The 16875-nt window shown below is 40.4% G+C and overlaps 1 protein-coding gene across 2 annotated transcripts in view; it reads left to right on the top strand.

Moving 5' to 3' along the window:
- Positions 1-16875, top strand: part of ADAM12 (ADAM metallopeptidase domain 12) — a 189079-nt gene that overhangs the window by 84703 nt on the left and 87501 nt on the right. For both annotated transcript variants that reach the window (XM_082222835.1, XM_082222836.1), the window contains one exon: positions 12578-12656. In XM_082222835.1, the coding sequence (XP_082078961.1) occupies positions 12578-12656 (79 nt within the window). The remainder of the gene's footprint in view (positions 1-12577; positions 12657-16875) is intronic.

The raw sequence follows: 16875 nt of genomic DNA, 5'->3' as shown, positions 1-16875 counted from the left end.
TGGCAACCCAGCGTCTGTTTCAATACAGTGTTTTCTCTTTATTTATTAATTTAAAATAGTAGTGCACCTGCACAGTTACAAATGGATCAGTTGTTAGGACACTCACTACATATTGAATATGTGATTAAATTGGAGGGTAACTGCTAAAATGCTGATAGAATTTTGTTTACTGTATTGTTACAGGTTTGGGGCACCAGAGTCTGTGTGTGCAAGTTACCCATAATTCCTGAAGTTGGTAAAAGTTAGAATTAATTAAAAGTTTGGTTAAAACTGTGCCAAACACTGCTGGATTAAGTTTAGGATAACAATGCCAGTTTGACATAGCTAGCTGGGAATAAGCTATTAAGCAACAAAGACTGATATGCCCAGTCATTAACAAAACAGAAGACACTGCCAGGCACAGAGGAGGAGGTTGCCAGGGTTACAGTGGGTGATAATGTAAGTGGAAAGGGAGTTGCATTTGGCAAGGGCTTCTGGGGGAATTAAGCAGGAAGTGGACAGACCTCCATGACAGCTGGCAGGGAGAGTCTGTATTCAGGGACCATGACTCGCTCCTGCTGTGGACCCAAGCTTGTTGAAACTATAGGAGAAGCAACAAAGGACACTTGAGGTGTAATATTCTGCACTCCCTCCATCAAGGCTAAGGTGTATATATGTGTAAATGAATCCATACATCTTAAAAGATACTACAGTCTCCGCTGTGCCTCATTTTCCCCAAAGGAAACACAAAGCCTGGTTAAGTGCCAAGACCCCTGGAATCTTGCTATGTTTAGCAGAGAGTGGGGTGGCCCATGACAGCATTTTTTCACATAAAATTATATTGAAGTTCGTAGAATTAAGTGCTACGGCATGCTGTACCTTGATCACCTATAAAAAGTCGGCAAACAGAAGAGCTGAACTTTTAAGTTTTTATCAAGCCAAGTAAATGCCTCTATTAATTACCAGTTTGCATCCTCAGTTTTGTTATAAACTGTTTATGTAGCTGGATTCAATTTCTGGCTTCTGAAAACAAGCCTTGTTACACAAGCATTTCTGACATTTTACTGGTAAAGCTCAAGGGCACCCAGAACTGTTGATAAATTTCCAATTTTTATCTTCATTTCTCTTTTCTTTTCCTTTTGGTGTGTAAAGAAATAATATTCAAGGCCTAAGTATAAATGCCAAAAACCTCCCTATGATAAATACATTTAAGACATCAGCGCATCTCAATGCCAAGTGCTTTTAAATGTCAGATCCAACCCATTTCCCATCATTTACTAATAAAAGGCACATATCAAAAGAAAGCCTTATTACCACAATTTCTTTCATTTACTGGTACAATCTAAGAATTACCAAGTGTCTTCAATCTTAGTTTAATCATTTATTGATGTATCAGCATGCATCATGAAAAGTTGGAACATGCCCAAAATTGTGAAGAAATTAACTCTTTTTCATACAGTGGTACCTCGGGTTACATACGCTTCAGGTTACATACGCTTCAGGTTACAGACTCCACTAACCCAGAAACAGTGCTTCATGTTAAGAACTTTGCTTCAGAATGAGAACAGAAATTGTGCTCTGGCGGCGCGGCGGCAGGGGAAGGCCCCATTAGCTAAAGTGGTGCTTCAGGTTAAGAATAGTTTCAGGTTAAGTACAGACCTCTGGAACGAATTAAGTACTTAACCCGAGGTACCACTGTACTTGGTTAATTTATGATGTTATTTACATTAAATGTTGGTCTTAATGCTGCTGCAACAGGAATATAAAATAGTATGTTATTTTTACCTCTTTGCAGCATAGTCACAGTCAGCATTGTCCTAAAATCTTAAGAAGTACTGGCAAATGCCTATTTTAACTGAATTTCTGCTGTAACATGCAAAGGCACTACTTGACTGACAGACTTTTGCTTAATTAAGGGATGGGCAGAATTCAGAGATTTCTTTAATAGCTCAAGATCCCTAAGTCTTCTGGACATTGACAAATGGATTAAATATATATGATGGGGAGGAGAGAAATATATTTATGGGTCTATGTTGACAATATAAAGTTACCTTTATTTGCTTCTGTAGGCAGAATATGAAGACAAATTTCTCTTTAAAATGTTTTGACACTGAGCCTAACAAACATACTATGTTGATTTTAGACAAAGATACATTATCAGGAGGACGTTAAATTGAATAAACCAAAACCAATAAAGAACTTTAAAGGGGGGGGGAGAAGGGGAAGAAAACATGAGACACATGGTAGAATTAGGTCCTCATCTTCTGCAAGACAAATTAACAGAAGCTGATTATGAGGTCACTTTCAGCTGCTGCTGCTGCTGCTCCAGTTGATAAGGTAGCCAGCTGCTGACCTGATTCTTGCATTAGGTGGGGGATGACTCACTGTAGAGTTCCAGCCACAAAAGGAAGGCAGACACCTCTCTGAGGCTGAATGTATGGCCACTGGAGGCATGGTAAGTTGGTGTGTCAATACTGCTTGGCCCAATCACTCTCCTCATGTGGAGATTTGTTGTTCCATATGAAGAAAGTTGCTTACTGCAGGAAAGAGTTGAAAGTCAACATGTCACATGAGGAAATTGTGGTAGGAATGGTGAGAACATTTTAAAATATCCTTGGGATCCCTTTCAACTCTACAGTTCTGTTTTTTTTAATATGTGTTTTATGTTTAAACACATCAGAAGGGGAAATAAGTTTTTCCCTTCTGATGTGTTAAGCACATAGAAGCACAGAGAAAGGCATGTACATACCTTCTCATATATATCTATAATATCCTATAATTGTATTTTTCAGCTCACAGAGATTTACGACTTTCTGAAACTCTGTATAGTGTGAGCAGCAATTTTCACTGTTAGGCAGAAAATCTGGAATGATCAAAGCAAAGCATACTTTTAATTAAATAAAGTCAGCTGGATGAAATACATACTGAGCTTGACCAATGTGGATAGACCTGTTCAAGCAGACATAGAACCAAGAATGTCTGACAATGCATTTTTTAACTTGGAAAGCACTATATGCTCTTGAACATTTGGTTAATAGAAATAATTAAAATGATTTATACAAGATAGCGGTTAAATCTGGGTCACTGACTGAATGTCATTATAAGCTCATTTCTTCCTCGATTTGAAGAGAAATTTACATGCTCCTGATGAAACTTTTGAAAGTAGTAAGGGCTGTTTCTTCTTGCACATTGGAAGTACAAGAGACTATTTCTGTGGAATGGGGCAATATCCTAGGGAGAGAGGATTGTGCAGGCAGGCATAGTTTGTGCTGCCTGAGATAGTCAACACCCTTCTCCGTGTCTATTAAGTAGAGTTCCACTTTTTATGGGGAAGTTTTCATGTTTTTCAAAGCTGGGTGTCAGGCAGATATTAAAACATTTGCTGTTTCGCGAGTGTTGACTATTCATCTTGCAGAAATCTACACCTGTTATTTATTTTGTTGCCTGTCACAAAGCTTTTAAAAATGGAGGAATCTCCTGCTAGAAAGAAATGACAATGCAACTACTTGGATGTTTCGAGAGGGTTGTGTTGGCTGTTAAGAAAGGCTTCCTTACAGTGCTGCTGTGTCACTCTATGGATCTCTTAATGAAGCTAATACAGTAAAGCAACTTCTAGGCAAGTGACCTGTAATCTCTGACTGGCACTGCTTATCACCCTTCTACTATACACTTTTGCCCACAAATTATGTTTATCAGTCTCCAACAATGACTGATAATTTACATGGTACACTGTGATATTTATTTAGTCCCACTAATAATGCAGTTCATATTGTGATACTACGGAGATCAGTGTCATGATCAAATATATCTCAGCAGCAGTTTGCATTAGTGCTAGAAATATGTTGAAAATTAGATGCTTAACTCTGGTAATCTTGTATCGTAGAATTATTGAACTATTATTCATCATTTCCTCACTGACACATAGTAGCAGGTGGTCAACCAGGTCAGTAAACCTGCTTTTTGCTGAAAACTACTTCCAGGATATGACTTTTGCAACTTCATTCCCTGGACTAGGAGCCAGCTCAGCTGCAGCACAACATTATGATGGGTAGCTGCCAGAGCTCTTCCTCCCTTTTCACTCTGCAGTGAAAAAAATACTAAGCGGACAATTATGAGGTCCAGCTCCAGCTGTAAAGGTGACCCACAGTTGCAAACCTGATCTTTGCACTATGATGGGTGGATGCGGAAGTTGCTAAATAAATCCACATGCTGCAAAAGTTTGACTGCACTGCTTTACCAAGATCAATTTCCCTCTGTTTTTCAAAGACCACTGGCTGCCTATGTCCTGCCAAGCTCAATTCAAGGTGTTGGTAATAGTTTACAAAGCTTTAAATGGTTCTGGGACCAAATACCTACAAGAGCACAATCCTCTCCAGTGGAGAAGGGTGGGCCTCTGCTTCTGGTCCAAACAAGGATTTGTAGTGAGATGGTGAAAGAATTGACTTCTCTTTAGTGAGGACCTGACTCTAGAATGATCACCCCTTAGTCTCCCAGATTGTTGTTTTTAGTTGTCAGTTGAATACATTTTAATTTATCCATGCTTTTGCAGTTTGATCCTTAAGAGCAATATATGACTGTGTTTTATTTTTCTAATTTTTTTTGAGAGCCAGCGTGGTGTAGTGGTTAAGAGCAGTGGACTCGTAATCTGGTGAACCGTGTTCGATTCCCTGCTACTCCTAATGCAACTGCTGGGTGACCTTGGGCCAGTCACACTTCTCTGAAGTCTCTCAGCCCCACTCACCTCACAGAGTGTTTGTTGTGGGGGAGGAAGGGAAAGGAGAATGTTAGCCGCTTTGAGACTCCTTAGGGTGGTGATAAAGCGGGATATCAAATCCAAACTCTTGTTGTTGTTGTTGTTGTTGTTGTTGTTGTTGTTGCTTGTATATGCTTATATTGATAACTGATATGTTTTGCTCTTGCATTGATTATAAATCAACCTGTAAGAGAGATTCATACATACTATCAATCAATCAGTACTTAAAACCTGGGCTTGACATTTTCCATTTGTTTGGGCTACTAAAAGCAGACTAATGGCAGCTGATGTTACAATCCATTTGCCTGCTTACCTTGGGGTAATCCCTATTGAATTAATTGGGGGTATCTTCTTCTAACTAAACATATATAGGGTTGCACAAGAAACCGGGTTTAGCTAGCATGTAGTCCCAACATGGTTGGATTACAACTTCCATCAACTCTAGCCATTATGGCCAGTGGTAAGAACAATGGGATTTGTAGTCCAACTACAGTACCCCTCAGTACCCATTCAGACTGTGAGGTCTGTTTGGCAAGTACCCTGTCTACCACCTGGTTGTCAGACCAGAAGCACACCCTGAAATCATGGAACTCCTCAGTCCAGATGTGCACTGCCAACATGATTGGGAAGAATTCCAAAAATGTGAGATCATGGGTGATCCCTTTCACCTTCTAATGCAAAGGCCATGGCCTAGAGCACCAGTGATCCCCGAAGTAGACACTGAAGTCCAAGCTGCTAGAGGCATCCAAATGCACAAGAAAGTCCTGGTGCATGTCCAGCAGGTCTTGCCAAAAAGAAATCCCATTGTATACCTTCAAGAAGGCCAACCAAACCTTCAGGTCCTCTTTCGGCGCCTGGGTAAGCCTAAGGTGATCGCCCCACTGTAAGGCAGGCTAAACATGCACAGAAGACCCTGCCTGGAATAACAACCCTGCAGGCAAATTTCAGGTGTCCTAGGAGGGATTGGCCTTACTTTTCTCCTTCCCCTTTTCCACAGTCATTTTCCTACCTAGGAGAGCACACCCTAATATCTCAGGGTTTAAAAAAATAATAATATTTACAGCACTGTATTTACTCCATGAAAGCCTACTGGAGGGTTACAGATAGGAATATTATAAAATGCAGACACTGAATGGGAAAATGTCCAAAAGCATTTTGAATCACTTTAGATAATTAAACAGAAGGAAAGAATATAATGTGTTTAAAGAAGATGCAATAATTGTATGAGTGGGGTGATGTTCAAAGCAGGTGCATGGGGAACTCATTAACATGCTTCCTTCGTTCTTCATATTGTAATGAGAAACAAGAGTTGGAAAAGGCTGTTGCTAACTATCCACAGATATTCATAGTGAGCCAACTATTGCAAGCAGCAGCATGTCTAATAGACCTGTTTATTCCTGTGAATACATATAATAATCAAGAGGGCTAGGAACGGAATAAAGAACAGCCACCTCCATTACAAAGGTCAAGATGACCTAAGTGGAGATGCTACAGCATAAGCAGGCGATTATAATATAAACAGCGGTTTCAATACATTTTGAAAATATTATCTATCTTGCTTGCCTCACCAAGCAATAATGAGTACAAATTATGTAGATCCAGAGTCTTTTCCTTTTTTTTTGTAGTTTAGGTAGAGAGCAAGAAAATAATGTCAGTGTCAAAGAACAGACAGGAAGACAAATACAAAAAGAAAGAGCAACCAAACCAAATTATAATTTTCTCAAAGCATCTAACTTTGTAAGAAGTGTTTAAAGGTCATTACTGTCTCTGCCGCACAGATTTGAGAGGGGCATTCCAGAGGGTGGGTGCTTTCACTGAAAAGGCTGACTTCTCTGCTGCCACCAGGTGACAAGCCACTGGTCATGGAATGACCAGCAGGATCTCCTCTGAAGATCTTGACTTCTGGTCCCAAGTTATTTGCTGCTTTAAATGTCAACAGCAAAATGTTGAACATGACATGGTAACTAGCCAGTGCAGATATTTTATTTCTGGTATAATATGTGTAGTAGTAATAACAAGAATAATAATTTATTATTTATACCCCACCCATCTGACTGGGTTTCCCCAGCCACTCTGGGCAGCTTCCAACAAAATATTAAAAATACATTAAAACGTCAGTCATTAAAAACTTTGCCAAACAGGGCTGCCTTCAGATGTCTTCTAAAAGTCAGGTACAGTGGTACCTCAGGCTAAGTACTTAATTCGTTCCGGAGGTCTGTTCTTAAGCTGAAACTGTTCTTAACCTGAAACGCCACTTTAGCTAATGGGGCCTCCTGCTGCTGCTGCGCCGCCAGAGCACGATTTCTGTTTTCATCCTGAAGCAAAGTTCTTAACCCGAGGTAATATTTCTGGGTTAGCGGAGTCTGTAACCTGAAGCGTATGTAACCTGAAGCGTATGTAACCTGAAGCATATGTAACCCGAGGTATCACTGTAGTTGTTTATTTCCTTGACATCTGATGGGACAGTGTTCTACAGGGCGTGTGTCCCACGAAGCACCCTAACAACTGCATTTTGCATTAGCTGCAGGTAGCGCCACATATGGAGCACATAACAGCAGTTGCATGTGCTCTATGGAATGCAGCTAGTTGGTTTGGGGGTGGAAGAAGGGATGAACTTAACGTAGATTAACATTTTTTTAAAGTCTCATTGGGAGTCTTGGTGTAGCAGCTGGGAGGACTCTTGGGGTAAAGATATTGCTTAATGACAGTCATTTCTAAGTGGCATGAGGTCGACTAGGTGAGATACACCTGGTGTCCTTTTTCTGATAGAAGCCCCGGTGTGGGTGTGAATTTGGACAGCTTGCCTGGAAAGGATTCCATTAGGTCAGAAAGAATTTCATATCAGCCCTGGTCATAGGTTACCATGGGGTACATTTTGCCTCCACGAAGAAAGAGTGGGGAGGTAGAGTTGGCTAGGGTTGGGGAAGAAAATCAGTTCAGGTCACGTTTAAACACGAATCCACCAAATTTCCACTTTCCATACACAAATGGAAACACAACCATCCTTCAAAATGTGCATACCTGCACATGCCTTATAAAAGAAGCAGCCATTGCCAAGTGCTGAAATATACCTTCCACTAAATCTATAGAACTGATATTCACAGTCAGTATCATTTGTTCTCTTGGAAGCGCATGTGTGTGTGAGAGAGAGTCTGATTTCTTTGGACTAGTAGGAGTAACCCAGACCTATTAGCCCTTTTCCAATAAATCTTTCCTGTGTTCAGTTTTCTATCTACAAGTATCATAAATACAGAGAGAGTTTCGTTTCATATAGTGCTTATGGTGGAATTCTCTTATGGAAATTATTTTTAAGCTTATCCCAGAGAAGAATTTGTTAAAGATGGAACACAGGGAAATTTTGGAGAGATATGGAAAGAATGGAAAACAGGCAAAGAAGTTTAAATGGAAAAGCACTAGATATGGTAAATTAAACCACATGTTTACTGTATAATCTAGTTTAGTCCTAAACTAGAGTACATCCTTGAAAGCCTGACAAAAGAGGAAAACTTTTATTTTATTTTTACTAATTTGGGCTTCAGAGGAATTTATTCAATAACAGGGAGGCTACAGCTGAGAAAACCTTGTCCCAGCATTCAAAGTTATCACTTATCTTCTGGAACCCATAGCAAGCTGTACAAAGGGATGTGCTGTTTTTCCTGTGTGGTGACAAAACATATGGTAGATCCCGAAGTATGATGAATTAATGTTGTTTTAACCCATGTCTTTTCTTAGTTGCATCCATTCAATTATGTTAATAAGATTACCATCTAAATTGGTTTACTTTCCTTTATTTATCGCCTTTCCTTTACCAGAGGGGTGCAGGAAAAAAATGTAAATCAATTCTGTAAATTACATCTCTTTCCAAAGGGAGACAAATTATCTAATGGATACATGTGTCAAATGTGGTGTTTGATCGTTAAGCATGAGTGCCATGCATGATGCGACCTCTGCACACACCTTTCCTTCTTGCTGAACTTGAGTGCTTGTTGTACTTACTGTTGATAACCCTTCAGAGAAGTGCCCACACATGACTTGTAAATCTCCTTGTACCAGCACTAAGTGTTTATTCCACTGGGCAGCTTTTAAAGTCATTTTCGAAAGAGGAGATAACTGCTGCTTCTACCAAAAAAAGAGAAGTGTCTACCCTGGAGGCTATGGTGTTCAGGACTCACCTTTTCATTTAGCTGTCAGAGCGCTATCAAAAAACATAGAACAAGACCGAAGAGTAAAATACAGTACATCACATTTAGAGGAGGAAGGGGAAAAGGAGGATTCTTGCAGTAGAATCTTAAGTTCTGTTTAAGTAAACAAAACAAAATATTTCTACTTACACAAAAGATTCATTTGATTTTTGCAACTCTATAGTACAGTGGTACCTCGGTTTAAGAACAGCCCTGTTTACGAACAATTCGGTTTACGAACTCCGCGAAACCGGAAGTAGTGTCCCAGTTTGCAAACTTTACCTCAGTCTAAGAACGGAATCTGAATGGATTTGAGGCCTCATTAGGGAAAGCGTGCTTCTGTTTAAGAATGGCTTCCGTTTAAGAATGGACTTCCGAAACGGATTAAGTTTGTAAACCAAGGTACCCCTGTATCTTTTTATCCATTGCTTTTTAAAACCAATCTGCTCTCTGAAACCTAGGTCAATGAAACACCAGAGTGCCAGCAGATGTCAAGGCGATAAACAAGTACCTGACATTCAGGAGACATCTTAAGGCAGCCCTGTTCAGGGAAGTTTTTAACGTGTGATATTTTATTGTATTTTTGGTTTTTATGGAAGCCGCCCAGAGTGGCTGGGGAGGCCCAGCCAGATGGGCGGGGTATAAATAATAAATTATTATTATTATTATTATTATTATTATTCCTGCAAAGAATACTGCTCAACATTGTTGCTGTATATAGTCTTATACAATGGCAGAATATTGATTGACTTTAACAGGTATAAGTAACGTCCTGCAAATACTTGGTGCCAGGTTTCTTAGGTGGTGCTAGTCCTGAACTATGGGCAGATGTCAAAGGGGAGACAAAGTCAGCAAAATGCATGGAGATGTACCAGGAAGACCATGGTTGCTCAAAGTTCCTGTTCAAACAGGAAGCCCTTCCTGCCTAGGATGACCTCTGGCCTCAAATACTTTACTGTTCTAGAAGATGCTCTAAAGTGAAACTCTGGTGCCTTCCCACATGAGGCAGTTGCTCACGGAATCAAGGGTTCCTGTTTCTATCCCTACCAGACAGTCAGAAATAATATGTTGGTGCCTGTAAATTTTAATAATAGCAAATACAGCAGCAGTAGCAGCCTATATCCTCTCCTTTTGTTTCATTCACCTACTGTAGGGTGCAGTGGGCTGGTTGCCACCTAAAATGACTTTCACGCATAGCTGTAGAAACATTTCAGTGAGTTTTCTGCATGAGTGACTGGGTTCCTTCGGGAGGAAGGGTGAGATATAAATTCAGTGAATGAATAAATGTTCAAGCTCATGAGGACTAATGTCATTAATCACACATCTGTTCCACATCTCTTATCCACATGAAGCCCTGAAGGACATGATGTTACTTACCATACCATCAGGGGCATATGCATTGACCTGTGTGCTCTAAAGGTCAGGGTCCAAATACGAGCTCTGCATACCCAAAGGAGTTTGGGCTTGGGTTTAGGGTTTCTGCAAGGCATTGTATTTGAGGGATTCAGGGTTTGGGGGTTTGTTTTTACTTGTTTTGACTTTAAATCTTCCTAAGAGCTTGAGTCAGAAAAGGAAAGGGTTAGTATTATTTTTATGAAGACCAATTCCCGTTTGAACTTCTTTGCTGGCTACCAGCAGAGAAACATGCTGACTTTCTGATATTCTGGCAATAAAGGAGTTTGTTTTGTGAAGCCTCCTTCTACAGTAGTTCTTGAACGTTCATCCTAGCTCTTCCTAGCCTGCTCAGTTGTGCAGGAATCCCCCCCCCTGAGTTCTTTTCCCACCTGTATTACCAGTACAGGGTCCACCACCACCACCGCTGCCACAGTGTATTAACTTTTCATTTATTCTGTTTTCATACACAAATTCCTCTTCAGGTGGTTGTAAGTTCCCAGGAAAAAATAATGAGAACCTTTCTCACATATATTTTCACATAGTGGCTATGAATATATTCAAGGTTCCCCCCCCCCCTTCATCCCCTAACCCAACTTTCAAGCATAAATATTTGCAAATGAATGAAGGCTATTTTATTTGAAAGTTGAAGCATATTCTTTTGCTTGAGACAATACTGATGATCCGTAAACCATGTGATACAGGTTGTTTACAGGTGATTACTCCACTTTGTATGCCAATAGGTTCTGTTCTGAAGTTTTAATTAATGATTATGTAGGTTCTGGAGCCAGCAAGCATTACCCCATCCCTTTCCCATGTGCATTCTGTCTGCACAAATATTTCATTCATTTATTTACTTGCAACATTTTTATACAATACATTTATAAAATGTGGTGAATAGAAAATATAGGATATGCTGTTGTAATAATACTTCTGTCTTAATCCTCTGCGACTTTCCATTCCAAATGACTGACATCCAGTTACCACTCCCTCTCTCTATTTTTTGCCACTACTTCAAGAAGAAACGGCCCTTTGGCTAAGAAGCACATTTCTTTATAAGGGTATAATATACATATAGAAAAAGACAAAGTTCCACCTTCAGGAATATTGCTTCTGGCAGAAAATTGTAGCGACCATGTTCAGTGGCGGTATTAGTTTTAATTGGAATGTATAACAATGGAGTGTCCTTGGGTTATTTCTCATGGTTAGTGCAGTGGAGAACCTATAAGTATAAAATTTCCCCAAGTTTTGAGAGAATTAGGTTGCTCCCCTTATTTTGAAGTAGTAGCCGCTAATCATGAGCTCAGTCAATCATGTAACTCAGTAGGTGCTACAAGAATCAAGCTCTGAAACAAGACTGATCATTATAGGAATAGTGTCATTTTTTGGAAGCTGTAGAAATTCTAAGGAACTGTCTTCTGTTCCAGAACTCAGACTGGCGTAATTAGATTCTAAAAACTTTACATTGCATGCTAAATTTTCAGCAATTAAGTCGCAGTGACATCTGTTCCCTTAAATTGCCTTAAATAGCAAAATTGCTTGTTCAGAATTCTGTTCAGACATGGGCACCTTGATCCCCAGCATGGGGTAATTGCAATGCAGACCACTGTAGTACTGACTTTCTTAGCACCATGTAATTCCTTGGATTGGACGAAACAGCTTAGAAAGAGAAATGAATTGTCTTGACTACACCTTCTGGCCAATGCCAGTGTTACAGACACTCTTTCCCTTTCCAGAGCTTACATCCAGAATAAGACACCAACCCTTACTTTAGCTAGTATTAGGACGTTTGCATATACACCTAAGAAGTTACACCAGCCTCACTCACAATATCTGTAAATTTGAGATAGAGTGGAATTTGCCTTTGAGGCAGCTTAAAGTCTACATTTTTGCCTTGTTAATTTGACATGATGCATAAAAATCTCGAACCATTTTCTAATAGAAAAAAACAGTTCATCTGAAATATTTAAGTAGGGGATACATCAATAAACTATACAGGGTAGGTTAAGTGTTACATATTAAATAAATCTGAATTCATAAATAATCACCTCATAATAGCCACTCAGTGATTTTACAATCAGAGAGGCTAATTTATAAAACCTTGTAGTAAATCCCCTTATAACAATGTGCACAGACTTTGTTCAGTATTATAACTATTTTATTCCATTATTGAGCTTTCAACTCTTCCACTTTAATTTTGTTTTAAAAAGTAATTAAGTAAAAAAGATTTGGTCTTGAAATTATGTTTTAAGATATCCACTTTCTCTTCCAGTGACCTTTTTGCTGGCAACTTCACAGAAACACACTATTTGGAAGATGGTACTGGTGCTGTTCTTGCGCGTAATTACACGGTAAGTTTTGTGACTTTGTCTGTGGGGAGGTAGAAGTGCAATACTTGGTCATTAAAAGAACAGAAGGGGAACTATGAAATAGAGTGGTTTGAAATCACTGTTTAGGCAGTTTTCAGGTTTCTTTGTTCAAAATGCACAACTGTGGACGGAAATGTCCTAAGTAGTGCATGATGGGAGGGGCTTTAATAGTTATAAATTTTGTGCACTTAAACGCCTTTGGACATGTGCCCATTAGAAGTTCTTTATAAGCTGCAAGTATGCAGAGATAATGCATGAGATCCAGCTTCTGCGATGTGGGAGCTCTCAAAAAGGGATTTACAAGGCATCTGAGGTCTTCTGCAATGCGGAAGCCAAATTTTGTCCTTCCTTCCTTCCTTCCTTCCTTCCTTCCTTCCTTCCTTCCTTTCTTTTTATTGAATTAGACCATAATGTAAGTGCGACAGCGCAAAGGCACTTTTCCCCCTGGCGCTGTTGGGCCGGCCCTCACTTAAATATAGTGCGACCACCTCACAGTACACCAATTACACAAATTTCTACAAATTGCCCCAGATTATCTAGTGGGGGTCTTGGGTGAGGGAAAACTTAATGATTTGGAGTCTCAGGCAGGATTTGATCAAATAAGAAAGATTTTATTAAACAAAGGAAGTTTATGATACAAAGTGGGTAAAACAAAGGATACTTCAGATTATAATGTTATTTCAGGTAACCGTTCACCTAATAGTATTTATACTAAATCTAGCTGATGTTAGGGACTTCTAATAAAACATAGCTTCTTTTAAACTTCAGGTGCTTATGTTCAGTTACTTCACTTCAGGTAGATCTTACAGGTTTTTAGACTAAAGGGTAAATGCTCAGCTTATTTCCAGTAATTTCACTTCACTTCTTTCTCAGTTGTTGCACAGCTGTTGCTGCTTTATACTTTGGTTCTTAAACAAGGTGGTACTTCCTGTCAGTTGCACACCCCTTATTCCTGAGGCACGCCAAGTAACAGACCCAAGGGATCTCCACACCCCTCTTAAATGGTTTGCGAGTCTTCTCTTTTTGTAGAAGAATCTCTCCCCTCCTGACTGGAATGAGACCTAAGTAGACTGTATCTTTCCAGCTTCTACTCCTCCTGGCTCAGCCTCCCAGTTAATTCCTGGCCTAATTACTCATACAGGACACCACACATTGTCCTTCACACTAAGCGCAGAGACTTATTTCTCTAGCTTTTTATATATTCCCCAGAGCGGATGTTTCTACCCAGAACCAACTCTCTCTCTCTCTCTCTCGCTCTCTCTCTCTCCTCTCACTCCCTATCTCCCAACCTATCTCCCAACCTACTCAACTGTCTCTTGAACTCCCTCTCCTGGAACCCTGGCCAATCAGAAGCTGCCATTCATTAACCATTTGCTAGCAAGGAAAAAGGAAAAAAAACACTTGGTGACCCAACCTGCCCAGCAAAACAAAATTTTCCGTCACAGTAGGTCTTCTTATTTTTTTTGGCGGGGTGGGGTGGGGGGAGAAGGACTGGAAAAAGTTCCCTATCTTAACCTGATCTTTCCTCAGAAGGGATTATATACCTTTGTTTCTATAAATATATAGAGATGCTTTGGAGCAATTGTATTTTCCTGTCCCACTTGTATTTAAAACTTAGAATTATAGTCTTGGAAGTCATCTAGTCCAGTGTTCCCATCATCCCTCGCTAGCAAGACCAGTGGTCAAGGATGATGGGAATTGTAGTCCAAAATCAGCTGGAGGCCCAAGGTTGGGGAACACTGATCTAGTCTAATCCCCTGCAATGCAGGAATCTCAACTCAAGCATCCATGATAGATGACCATCATTCCTTTGCTTAAAAACCTCTAAGGAAGGAGAGTCCACCACCTTCCGAGGGAGTCGGTTTCATTGTCAAACAACTCTAGAATTGTTGTTGTTTAGTCGTTTAGTCGTGTCCGACTCTTCGTGACCCCATGGACCAGAGCACGCCAGGCACTTCTGTCCTCCACTGCCTCCCGCAGTTTGATCAAACTCATGCTAGTAGCTTCAAGAACACCATCCAACCATCTCATTCTCTGTCGTCCCCTTCTCCTTGTGCCCTCCATCTTTCCCAACATCAGGGTCTTTTCCAGGGAGTCCTCTCTTCTCATGAGGTGGCCAAAGTATTGGAGCCTCAGCTTCACGATCTGTCCTTCCAGTGAGCACTCAGGGCTGATTTCCTTCAGAATGGAGAGGTTTGATCTTCTTGCAGTCCATGGGACTCTCAAGAGTCTCCTCCAGCACCATAATTCAAAAGCATCAATTCTTCGGCGATCAGCCTTCTTTATGGTCCAGCTCTCACTTCCATACATCACTACTGGGAAAACCATGGCTTTTACTATACGGACCTTTGTTGGCAAGGTGATGTCTCTGCTTTTTAAGATGTTGTCTAGGTTTGCCATCGCCTTTCTCCCAAGGAGCAGGCGTCTTTTAATTTCGTAACTGCTGTCACCATCTGCAGTGATCATGGAGCCCAAGAAAGTAAAATCTCTCACTGCCTCCATTTCTTCCCCATCTATTTGCCAGGAGGTGATGGGCCCAGTGGCCATGATCTTCGTTTTTTTGATGTTGAGCTTCAGACCATATTTTGCGCTCTCCTCTTTCACCCTCATTAAAAGGTTCTTTAATTCCTCTTCACTTTCTGCCATCAAGGTTGTGTCATCTGCATATCTGAGGTTGTTGATATTTCTTCCGGCAATCTTAATTCCGGCTTGGGATTCATCCAGCCCAGCCTTTCGCATGATGAATTCTGCATATAAGTTAAATAAGCAGGGAGACAATATACAGCCTTGCCGTACTCCTTTCCCAATTTGGAACCAATCAGTTGTTCCATATCCAGTTCTAACTGTAGCTTCTTGTCCCACATAGAGATTTCGCAGGAGACAGATGAGGTGATCAGGCACTCCCATTTCTTTAAGAACTTGCCATAGTTTGCTGTGGTCAACACAGTCAAAGGCTTTTGCATAGTCAATGAAGCAGAAGTAGATGTCTTTCTGGAACTCTCTGGCTTTCTCCATAATCCAGCGCATGTTTGCAATTTGGTCTCTGGTTCCTCTGCCTCTTCTAAATCCAGCTTGCACTTCTGGGAGTTCTCGGTCCACATACTGCTTGAGCCTTCCTTGTAGAATTTTAAGCATAACCTTGCTAGCATGTGAAATGAGTGAAATTGTGCGGTAGTTGGAGCATTCTTTGGCACTGCCTTTCTTTGGGATTGGAATGTAGACTGATCTTCTCCAATCCTCTGGCCACTGCTGAGTTTTCCAAACTTGCTGGCATATTGAGTGTAGCACCTTAACAGCATCATCTTTTAAAATTTTAAACAGTTCAGCTGGAATACCATCACTTCCACTGGCCTTGTTATTTGCAGTGCTTTCTAAGGCCCATTTGACTTCACTCTCCAGGATGTCTGGCTCAAGGTCAGCAACCACACTACCTGGGGTGTACGAGACATCCATATCTTTCTGGTATAATTCCTCTGTGTATTCTTGCCACCTCTTCTTGATGTCTTCTGCTTCAGTTAGATCTTTACCACTTTTGTCCTTTATTATGGTAATCTTTGTACGAAATGTTCCTTTCATATTTCCAATTTTCTTGAACAGATCTCTGGTTCTTCCCATTCTGTTGCTTTCCTCTATTTCTTTGCATTGCTCGTTTAAGAAGGCCTTCTTGTCTCTCCTTGCTGTTCTTTGGAAATCTGCATTCAATTTCCTGTATCTTTCACTATCTCCCTCGCATTTTGCTTGCCTTCTCTCCTCCGCTATTTGTAAGGCCTCGTTGGACAGCCACTTTGCTTTCTTGCATTTCTTTTTCATTGGGATGGTTTTAGTTGCTGCCTCCTGTATAATGTTGCGAGCCTCCATCCATAGTTCTTCAGGCACTCTGTCCAGCAAATCTAAATCCTTAAACCTGTTCCTCACTTCCACTGTGTATTCATAAGGGATTTGGTTTAGATTGTATCTTACCTGTCCAGTGGTTTTTCCTACTTTCTTCAGTTTAAGCTTGAATTTTGCTATAAGGAGCTGATGATCTGAGCCACAGTCAGCTCCAGGTCTTGTTTTTGCTGACTGTGCTGAAGAAACTCTAGAATAGCCTTAGCTTTTGTTGTTGTTGCTGCATCACACTGCTGACTCAAATGAAGATCCTTCTTAATTAAAACAGTACAGTGGCTGGTCTGGATTACTACATTTTACTTTTATCTGCTGA

This window comes from Podarcis vaucheri (assembly GCF_965113315.1).
Source record: "Podarcis vaucheri genome assembly, chromosome: 5".
Lineage (NCBI taxonomy): Eukaryota > Metazoa > Chordata > Lepidosauria > Squamata > Lacertidae > Podarcis > Podarcis vaucheri.
This window is presented reverse-complemented; position numbering and strand designations above follow the sequence as displayed.